Genomic DNA, 11,033 nt, shown 5'->3' on the forward strand with positions numbered 1-11,033 from the left:
AATGAGAGATTATTGGCAATTTAAAATTTAGAAAGATCTCTATCTCTACTCAAGCCAATTGAGTACGATTTTATGTTTGTTTGTTTTTTTACTTTGTGGTCAAAAATTTTTCTAAAAATTGTTATTATTATTTAGGTTACATCTAACAAAACTATTAAAATATTATATAGTATATAAAATACTACTCTGGATTCTTTAGCAAAGTCCGATAATGATAGAACTTGGTGGTTCACGTTCGAAAATCTTATAAGTTAAACCCAGAGGTTTATGTCGCATAAAGTAGTTAAATTCATTTTTATAAGCAAACCAACCCTAGTTAAATTTGCAATTTTTTTTTTGCAAATACCTCAGGGGGTGTGCGATAAATAATCCATATATTATAATTTAAATGTTATCAACAAACACGTAGTGTGTATGTGATAGGCAATAGCTAAAGTGCGCCTGCACTATCCGATACCCTCCACGAGGATAGATAATTTGAAATATTTATTTGCATGATATGAAATTAATTAAAGCGTGCCACAGGCTTTTCTATTATCTTTTGTGATTTTTATACTTTGGGTATATTAAAGTAAATCGAATGAATATTGAACAGATAATTGGGATAGGTCTCTTTGATAGACTTTCACATTTTTGAGACTTTATATCCAAGGGCCTTTTGGTACGCCCCTCTGTCTGCCAGAATCAAATGCTACCCAAAAGAAACATTAGTTAAAACCTTTCGTTCAAGACAGACAGACAAATTGCTGATAAGGGGAATCAAGATCAATGTTGAAAGGTATCCCAAGGTCGAAGCATTTTTTGAACAGTTAGACATATTTTTGATTATGGAAATTTAAATTTTAGTATATTCAAGTGTCAATCAATGGTATATAGAAATGAAATAGATAACGTTTGCCATTAATTTAATATAAAAGCACAGAATTTGGATATCGTAGAATAAACACAAAGAAGCAATTGAAAATGAAAGCCATAACACTCTGTTTCTTGGTTCTGGTTTCGGCCAGTTGTCTGCTCAAAACGAATGTAAGAAAAATGAGTTATTATTAAAAGAAAATTTAACATTTTCTCCCGTTTAGGCCAATGTCGATGTGCATCCTGACTTTCAGGCTGCTGAAGTTGAGCTGGATCTCTGGCTAGCCGAATTGGAAGCCGAGGGTGATTATATGGATGTTGAGCAATTTGGTTTCATTGTCTCTTGTGCAAAGATTCTGAAGAAATGTTTGTCTTCTGTGCGTGGTGTCAACTGCATCCTGAAGGAGGTTGTGGCCGTAATGAAGGCCTGCACCGACTATGTGGAGGCCATTGATGCCTGCGGCGTGGCTGTGCCCAAGGATGTGGCTACTGTGGTTTCCTCTTGCAAGGCCATGATCACCATCTGCAACAATATTATCCATTTGAATTCCACCCTCTGTGCGAGTGACGACAGTACCACCTCCAAGTGCATGTTGCAACTGTTCAAGGCTTGCATGCAATTGACCAGAAAAATTAACACCACTTTGAAGCAAATTACCAAATTGCCCTCAGATACCAGTTCTTGTTTTGTCGCAGCCACCAGCAAAGTGAAGACTGCATGCAACAACTTTTTGCCAAACATCGATAAGTGTATTGACTCCATGTAGACTGTAAAATAAAATTAATCAAGCAAACACTAAGGATCTATACTGGCACACCTGACCTGACCTTACCTGTAACCTGTGGGTTACGTTCCTAGGACAGTTGTGTTAGGCGAATCGATGCCGCTTTAGCAAAACCTACGGGCCCCGCGACGTGGGAAGCTATCAGAGCCTTATTAAATGATGTATGATCACTGAAAAGTTGCCTCAATGTTTCAAATTTTAAATTTTAATTTAAAAAACTTCTGAAAATTCTTCAAAACTCATAACTTTGCGAATCTGTAACTTTATTTGAACCGATTTTTGAATGTCATCTATCAAATCGAGACTAAAAATGACAATGAACAGCAAAATATTATAATAAACATTAAAATTATGCAGCTCCAACTTCGTTTTATATTTGATTTTGTTTTTTTTTTTAATTCTTGTCTTTATTTTAAACTTAGAATAATGTGCTTCAATCTTTAATTAAAGAATAAAAGTTTTTGCCAATTTTCTAAAAAAAAGCATGATTTTTTTTTAAATGCAAATTTTTTTGTTCATTAAAAAACGTTTTAAATTATGCTTAACAGCTTTAAAACTAAAATATAACCTTCTGAAATCGGTTAGAAATTGGCGAAAATATAGTCTAAGATAAATAGGTTGAATCACCAAGGAAAAAAACTATTTTAAATATATTTTTAAAAAACCCAAACTTTGTGAATTTGTAATTCTGTTAATTTTCGATTGATTTAAAAAATTTTATTAGAAAGTATCGTTTTGGACAATTTTTGGACCTTGATTTTCCATTTTGTCGATTAAGATTGAAATGCCTGATGTTGCAAGAGTAAAAGCTACAAAAAATTTAACAATTTATAATCAAACAGTTGATGAAACAAGTGACTTTAGTTTTAAATTATTGATTCGTTATCCTCATTGAATGCATATCAAAGTTATTAAGCTGAATTCTCAATACATTTTACAAAACTGTTCAACGAACCTAATCTGGTTCAAAAAGTCTTGGTCTAATTGTAAGATATATGGCACTAGTCTACATAAAAAATAATTTTATGGAGGGATTGAAAATCAGTATTAATCACAATTTTCTTCTTCACCAAAATCAAAAGCTTTTGGGAATTTCCCTCAATGTTGCCAAAATATTCAACTGTATCCAGGGCACACTTAACTTAATTTATAGATAAAATATTTGATTCATATAAATGAAATTTGATTCCCCGACAATTAATTGACCACAAACTAAAGCTAAAATAATTTCCTCCGGGTGCGACAAACATAACATAATTTAAATGTTATCAACAAACAGAGTTGATGTATTGAAAGCAATTAAGTCCAAAATAGATAATAATAATATACAAATTTTGTTTGTGGATTTAATTAAACATTGAACTGTCTATTTTTGGGGATTGGCGATTAAATGTCTAGAGTTAAATTTTAGAATTTTCAAGTGCCTATCAATGGTCTTATTAATATATACATACAAATGAGTAGATAACATTTTGCTATAAAAGTACTGACAATGAGGCTAAGAAATGTATTCCCAAGAAAGTAATTGAAAATGAAAGCCATAGTACTTTGTCTGCTGGTTCTGGTCTCGGCCAGTTGTGTCCTTAGCGCAAGTGTAAGTAACACAAGAAGAAGAAGGATTTGTTTGACAAAAGTCCTTAAAATAACACATTTATTTATATAGGTAAACACTAAGGATGTGGCTATTCCTGATATCAAGGCACTCCAAACGAAATTGGATGCTTTGCTAAGCAAATACCAGAAGATGGATTCCAATGATGACTACATGAGTGTCGAGCAACAGGGCTTTATCAAATCTGTCATCAAGATCCTTGGCACATCTTGGGATGGTATTCTCGGTCTTACCTGCCTCATTCAGGAGTTTGCGGATGTAATTCTTACTTGCACAACATATGTGAAAGCCGTCAACGATTGCGGTGTGGCTATCCCTGAGGATATTCAAGCCATTATTGACTCTATCAAGGAGGCAGGCATCCAATTGCTGCACATTCTCAGTTTCGAGACCAAGGTGTGTGATGACTCAGACAGTGGCACTGAATGTCTCGCTAAGCTCGTTGAGGCTGGCGTGGAACTGGTCGAAACCATCAAAGCTACCATCCGCGATATTGGTGAATTCCCTTCAAACACCAGCTCGTGCTTTGTTGGTGCCACCAAAACACTTGTAGATGGATGCAATGCTTTTGTACCCAACTGTCAAAAGTGTATTGACAAATATTGGTAGACTATGGAATAAAATTCAACGAGCATTAACTAAATAGTTTTTCAAATTGGCGGGTTCGATTGAAGTAATTTAAATTGAAGTAAGTAATTCAGAAATTGTCGCCAGATTGTTCTAAATTAAGAATTCCAAGATTATATTCATTTGTAATCACTCAAGTTAATCGTTCACCTCGATTTATGTATGTAAGATGACAAGAACATTATATAATAACTCACTGAACTACAAATATGTTTGTAGAATGATTTGCTAGTGTATCCATCATCAGTAAGGATAGAATGGTTCAATCTATCAGGGCAGGAAGTTACATTGTGATTTTGTGTCCATTATGAACGAATCTATCGCAGGTTATTATCCTTTATTTTCCAAAAATGTAACTGCAAAAGAACATTGGTTATTTCTTATTTATATATTACCAAATTAGTAAGTTTTTTTGTAACGCAGAGAATATTAAATGAATGATTTATATGAGACGCCGAGTCCATACAGTCATTCTAGTCTTTGCCAATCAAGCTACTGGAATGAAACTTGATATTAAAGCCTCTTATTGCATTATATTAAGATTACTTTAACATAAACATGTATTAAAATAATAGATGCTAGCCAAAGAATTCGAAAACTGGCAACATTAAAAATTATGTGGCAAGTTTTGCAATCAGAAAACTAATTCTGAAACATTCATAATAGGTAATCCCTGGTACATAATCTTAAGAAGTCTTAAATAGCTCATAATACATCCTTTTGTTTAGGTGTGAATTTTAAACTATGGACCAATATTTTACTAAATTCCGATGAATCCATCTAAAATCCTGAATACATATTGACAATTATTCACTCAAATTAACTCAATTATTTTTGCTAAATGTGTGTATCAGCCAAAGAAAACATCGATCGAAAAGTCTACTTAACCGAGTAATATCTCATTATTAAGTAAAACCTTATGGAATACAAAAATATTTCACAAATGGAGCTCGGTCATTTAGAATAAATATCGGAGTAACGTTACAAAGATAAAATGTTTCAATACCTCTTCAGTTCAGCGCCACTGTATTTCGAATATTTTAAAATGGCATAAAAAGCTTCGACATTAAAATAAATTCATTTAAAGATAAAATAAAATATTCTGTTTTTAAATTTTCAGGCGAAATAAAAACTCTTTTTCCAACATAATAGTAAAGACATAAACTTTGAAAATCCAAAAGTGACTCAAAAAGTTAAATGATTTTGGAAATTATTGAGAAATTTGTAGAAAAATTTTTGGTAACAACATTTTATTCAGTCTGTTTTTGTTATAATTTCTAACCAATTTCAAAGAGTTATTTATCAATTAACTAAAAATAGAGAACACAAACATCGAAGAAGGAAAGAAGCATTTCTTAATGTTATCAACAAAGGCGATGATAGGCTAGCCTATACTCAAAGGACCATTGGAAGGAACTTAGACTTTCAACGAGGCCCAGGACTTTTTACAAGAATTGTATTTTTAAATATAAACGAATGTTGACGCTGTATTTAGACTAATTTCATTTAAATGTTTAAAATAAATGTAGTGGTATATTTGTGTAACTCAAAATTAACTTAGGCTTATAGATAATAGAATTTTTGTTATATTTATTTGCTATCTATCCTAATTGAAGATTAAGCAAATATTGTCAAAGATAATCATGAAGTGGGGGTGGAAACACCAGTCGGCTTCTGGTCCAAATGGCAAAACAAGTGGGTGACTTCTTTTTAGACTTCTAATCTGCATGCTGATGTCCAGCAATTTGAATGCCAGTGCGTTATCATGGGTCTCTAGCTTGGATTACCGTGCCATACCTCCGGGTCTCTCAATTATCGATGCGGTGTACGCACGTAAGGAATAGATTATAGAATTTAAGAAATGAAATCTGTGTGTGTTCTGGGAATTGCATGAGTTGAGTAAGTGATCTATTGTTCTTTGATTGTTAAAGGACCTGCAAGTGTTTGGGTTCCTATCGATGAAGTAAAAGTGCGTGATAAGGTTAAAGTTGGATTGAACTTTGATAGAGTGTTTTTTTTTTATGTATTCCTTTATATCAAGTATGCTTATGTTGTGCTTAGATTTCCCGCTGTTGTCGCTGCCAGTGCTAATGCCTTTACCCTTACATGTGTAGGTACCCAGAGAAGTTTAAATTTTGGGTAGGATTCTGTAAGAATGTTACTGGCCAGTGATAAGAAGTGCTCTCCGTATGTTGATTATTAGAGTAATACATTTAAAAACAATAAAGCTTGATATTTAGGAAACAATCTTTAAAGCCCTCGTATTTGTGAGCAACATTGTAACTTAACGTCATTACTTACGACATTCAACTTGGCAACATTTTTTTAAAAGGTTTAGCTAATGGCTATATAGTTTTATTAACAATAAATTTCCAAATTAATATAACTAAAGGGAAACTAGCAAAAGCTTAACAACACCATTTAATTAATAATCAACAACAATCAGTATATAGATACGGAGATTTGAAAGCTATACATATCTATTCTTATATCGTTTTCATAATTTACATATTTATGATTACAAAAAAAAATGTACAAAAAATTTATCAAATTAAACTCAACAAAACACTTGCAAGACGATTTTAATTTAAGCATCTCATGGCCAATGCAGCAAGTTTTGTAGATGAGAGGGAAAGTGAATTTGCAAGATTTCGAAAACAAACACAATTCTCACTCAATAACAGAGCACAAATAAATATACAATACAATTTATGCCACGACTTTAGAATACCCTGTTAGAAAACTCTATATAAGAAACTAAGAGACACGTTTGATAATATATTTAACAGTTTATCTTCCATTTCTATAAAAAAAAAACGCTTAACTTTGTAATTGAATTGAAATTTTTAGCTTATGATTAAAATTTTGAAGGGGTATATTGATCAGTTATTTTCGTATATATATGTATATCTATGTTGTGTTTTCTAAATAGATCGAAATTGGCCCGCTCGTTTGATAAGCGCTGAGATGTTTCGTTTCGGGCCGATGTGTACGAGTAAATAGATTGCTTGTGGGGGAGAAAAAAATAAAGAAATGAGAATTAAAATAAAACAAAAAAGCAAAGAATAAATGTCTTTAGTCAGATATTTAAAAAAACAAGAAAGAAAAAAACTATGCGTAGCGTCAGTTCTTCCGAGCACGTCGAGCGAATCGTTTGTTTCTCTAGAGAAAAACCAAAAGAACACAATTTTCTGTGTTATTTTTCTCTCGAATATAGAACAGCATATAATTGGAATATTTGAAATCACATCACATTTACAGGTGGGTGTTGAACAAAAAGAATAGAAATATTTCAAAATTCTAGTTTGTTTTTTGTGTGTTAAATTGATTTATTTTTAAAAAAGCACAAAAAAAGAAACAATTGAGTTATTATATAAGAATTTCAAAGTGTCAAATAAGTGGCGTTTTATTTTCAAAAACAAAACACAGAATCTACCATATAAGGTAAGATATATATGTATATACATATGTCGAGATGTACAGTTTTCGAACCATACGATTTTATCAATGAATTACTCAACTGAGACTTTACCTTTTTATTGAAAAAAACATGAGAGCAAAAAAAAAAAATAAAAGTTTACTAGCAACAATTCCTTGACATGTATACAAATTTAAGAGGCAAAGGCGGAGGCGTTTTTTTTTTTGGGAATGCGAGACGAGATGAAACACCATTTCACCTCCATCTCTTCCTCCGCTCGTCACTCTCTGTCTCTCTCCTAGTGAGAGGCGCAAAAAAACATGAAAATTTCGTTGGCCAGAAATAGAGCCACCCACCCATCCAAGGAAAATGTTTTCTCGTTTTCTTGTTTTTGTTCTTAATTTTTTTATTATTTTTTTAATGGGATTTAGAGCGTATTTTTATAAGCGATTTGTGACTCCTGTGATTACAGATGGAAAAGGAAAAAGCATTGAGACCCAAACGCAATCGTCGACATAGTAGGTGAGCAAAAGAAAAAAAGAAGATTCGAAAACGAGACGAAGATAATAAAATGTTTTTGGTTTTCTAATTTCTAGACGCGCCTGGCCACCTGAGGATGAATTGCTATTGGATACTGGTCGCATGGCCAAGAGATTATTTACTCCGGATATTAAATCAATGCTCAAGGATTGGCTAATACGCAGACGAGATAATCCGTATCCAAGTCGAGAGGAAAAGAAACAATTGGCCGGAGAGACAGGACTTACCTATACGCAAATATGCAATTGGTTTGCCAATTGGCGTAGAAAACTCAAGAATTCGGAACGTGAAAAGGCCAAAAAATCATGGGGTCATTTGATTAAGAATTACAATCACAATGCTCGAGGAAATGTAGAACAGTTTAGTATCTCATCGGAGGATAGCATTTGGGAGGAGGAAATGCCATCGGCAAATGCTGAAGATGATGATTACGAGGATGATGATGATGAATTATCCAGTCCGGGTAGTACTGGCAGCGATGGCAATGGCAACAATGGATCGACAAGTCTATATAAACCAAATTTTTATGTGGAATCATCTACTATGCCCAAGGAACAGAGCAATTATCGTGTACCCATATTGCCCACTGTGCCGGCTGGCAAGGCCAAGTACAAACATCAGATGATGGAGAAATATCTAAGAGATAGCACCACGGATAGCACAACCACAATTCAACCCGGCTCCAATCAGTTAAACAAATGGCTAGAGAGTGCCGTGAGATTTACACCAGATCGTAACAATTATCACATTGAATGGAATACCAGCAAGTAAGTCATATCTTAAACATCTCATCCTTCTTATAATCTAATACACTCTTCCTTTCACATAGGCATAAGCATAACTCACAGGAGCGAGCTCCAACTGGTGGGCAAAGTGAATTGATCTTTACCAGCGATGCCACAGCTTTGGCACGTGGAGAACACTGGATATTGCATCATAAGGATGAGCTCGATGCTGCCGAAGCATTGGCCAATTTGGCCTTTAATTGCCGACAGCGTAACATTGGCAATTGGCATCATAATGGGCCCGCCATAAGCTCTTGAAAGTCCCCATGGGTGCAGTCTATACGTGCAGCCGCCATCATTCCTTTTGGAAAAGTGCAATCTAGAGTTAGAACAAAATATTTAGTTGAAAGAAAGACAAACATTTTTTTGGTTTTTGAATTTCGTTTGTGTTTTATTAAACTATTGGATGTCAATTATGACTCCGTCGGCGTGGCCGCGTCCTTTGGTGTTTCTGTGGCCGTCTCCTCTGCCTGACCCTGCTGGGCATGTACATCGAGAACCCTTACAAGATTACCTTGATGGGCCTGAAGGTGTTGCACTAATTGGCCAGCAGCCTGGTTAAGGGTTTGCACCAGCTGAGCTTGTGCCACCTGCAGACTGGGCATTTGGGCATAGGCGACCAGTTCATTGCGGCTTAATAGAGTCTGTTCCACAATGCCACCGATCAGCACCATTTGTGGCACTTTTCGTGTAAGGCGCAGCAATGTGCTTAAACGCTTCTGATCCGGCGAGAAGACAATGCAGTGATTGGAGTGAAACAATGGCATTATGGCCTCATAGGGAGTGCCGGCCACAGCTTGACCAATGATCTTGCGGCCATACGATTTTAGGTGCATATTTTGTTTAAACAGTTGGACGCGCAACTGATAGATCTCATCGGCAGTGATGGAATTCAAATGGAATATGGCCACCAGTTGCGAGTGATTCAACCAATTGCGCACTTCTCGTGCTACGATCTCATTGTAGGGATTCTCCAATTGGGCCTTGGTGCGTTCCGCACGTGTCTGAAAGCAGGTGAGAGATTTGACGGGCTGTGGATATTTTGGCTGTGTAACGGCAATGACCCGTGCCCGCTCATAATGCGGTTCCTTGGGTCGCTGTATATTGATTTTGCCACGGAAACGCAGGAATTGCAGCAGCGGAGATCGCGTAGATGTCACAGGAAGACCTAAAATTTTGTTTAGATATATGTATTTACTTATTTGTTTTGCGAGATTGTATAACGTGCAAAGGAGTCAACCGAGACTTGACTTAAAACCGCAAAAACTTACTGTGCTGTATCAATTTGGACATTTTAGAATATAGCCGTTGCCTCCCTTTGCCTTTTTCACTCAAATTATTGTACAAATATATTATTATTAAAAATAGTTAAGAAATAGCTCTCAGGTTGTAATACATTAAATACCCTACCGGTTGCGGGGGTTGCGGTGGGGGAGTAAACTAGAGTGGCCAACTTATTTTATTTTTTGATGCAACTTGCTCGGTCACACTAAATTCGAAACCTACTAGAGTGGCCAAATTACTTCATTTCTCGATGCAGCTTGCGGGGTCACACTAAATTCGAATCGAACATCGACCAAATGATGCCAACTGCAACAGCGTTGCCAGAGTGTCGAAGGGTTGGGCGAAACGCTAATGTCTGAGTAAAAAGCGCTCGTTTTTGCTGGGCGAAATGGCCTTATAGTTGTTCTCGCATATGAGCACCTCGAGCGAATTCGAACGAGGTAGGGTATCGTGGGGAGGTTTGACTTTTTTAAGCTAAAATGCTATAATATTATTAATATTATTATTTATTATTGTTATTAATTATTATTATCATTTAGTACCAACATAACTATTTTTTACAACTCGTTTGGGATGTTGTTTTCGTCTAACTATTTTTTTACAACTTAGACGAAAACTACATCCCAAACACGGGTTTTACAGGCTGACCAATTGGACCAATAATAACTAAAATGTTGTTTTTGTTTTGCTATATATGTATATATATTCCAGTGACTGCCACATACGAATTGGGAAGGGGGGCCCCTGTGGCTACATTATAGTACTCCCAATAATTGAAGAAAAAAAAATCATTCATAATGCATAGGTATAGAATTTATTTAATTACAGTTATAACATTAACATCTATATATATATGTATGTATATATATATGTGTATGTATAAGTTGCATTTCGCTAATGGGATTTTCATTTCATATTTTATATTTTTGTGTGTTTACGGGTTTCTTTTTTTTTTGTTTTTTTTTTTCATTTTTGTTTATCTTTTGAAACAACCAACAATTATAAATGTCCAAAATAAAAAAACCTTTAAAAGAATAGTCGATGAAATTCAAGCGAGCCTGGTGAAAACAAAGAAAGTAAAAATAAAAAACAAAAACCATAATTTATATAGAAATAAATGTAATTTA

General features: G+C 34.7%; 4 protein-coding genes across 5 annotated transcripts; 3 read left to right on the forward strand and 1 right to left on the reverse strand.

Annotated features, from left to right (window-relative positions):
• Positions 1-963: 963 nt before the first annotated feature.
• Positions 964-1,622, forward strand: LOC6641784. Its single transcript, XM_002064523.1, has 2 exons — positions 964-1,026; positions 1,080-1,622. The coding sequence occupies exons 1-2, from the start codon at positions 964-966 to the stop codon at positions 1,620-1,622; spliced, it is 606 nt and encodes a 201-aa protein (XP_002064559.1).
• A 1,549-nt stretch (positions 1,623-3,171) lies between these two features.
• LOC6641783 lies at positions 3,172-3,862 on the forward strand. The gene is made up of 2 exons (XM_002064522.2): positions 3,172-3,234; positions 3,304-3,862. Exons 1-2 carry the CDS (start codon positions 3,172-3,174, stop codon positions 3,859-3,861), a joined length of 621 nt encoding a protein of 206 aa, XP_002064558.1. The 3' UTR covers position 3,862.
• A 3,185-nt stretch (positions 3,863-7,047) lies between these two features.
• On the forward strand, positions 7,048-8,976 carry LOC6641629 (homeobox protein Mohawk). 2 transcript variants are annotated; one of them, XM_002064521.4, is made up of 4 exons: positions 7,048-7,140; positions 7,770-7,819; positions 7,894-8,604; positions 8,667-8,976. In XM_002064521.4, exons 2-4 carry the CDS (start codon positions 7,770-7,772, stop codon positions 8,878-8,880), a joined length of 975 nt encoding a protein of 324 aa, XP_002064557.1. In that variant the 5' UTR covers positions 7,048-7,140; the 3' UTR covers positions 8,881-8,976. The 2 variants fall into 2 exon arrangements, with proteins under 2 accessions (XP_002064557.1, XP_023031198.1); XM_023175430.2 differs by lacking the exon at positions 7,048-7,140 and adding an exon at positions 7,299-7,323.
• A 7-nt stretch (positions 8,977-8,983) lies between these two features.
• LOC6641628 (39S ribosomal protein L10, mitochondrial) lies at positions 8,984-10,066 on the reverse strand. Its single transcript, XM_002064520.4, has 2 exons — positions 9,894-10,066; positions 8,984-9,790 (listed from the first exon to the last, which is right to left on the reverse strand). The coding sequence occupies exons 1-2, from the start codon at positions 9,913-9,915 to the stop codon at positions 9,036-9,038; spliced, it is 777 nt and encodes a 258-aa protein (XP_002064556.1). The 5' UTR covers positions 9,916-10,066; the 3' UTR covers positions 8,984-9,035.
• Between the last annotated feature and the right edge of the window lie 967 nt (positions 10,067-11,033).

This window comes from Drosophila willistoni, assembly GCF_018902025.1.
Source record: "Drosophila willistoni isolate 14030-0811.24 chromosome 2R unlocalized genomic scaffold, UCI_dwil_1.1 Seg200, whole genome shotgun sequence".
In the NCBI taxonomy this organism is placed as follows: Eukaryota; Metazoa; Arthropoda; class Insecta; order Diptera; family Drosophilidae; genus Drosophila; species Drosophila willistoni.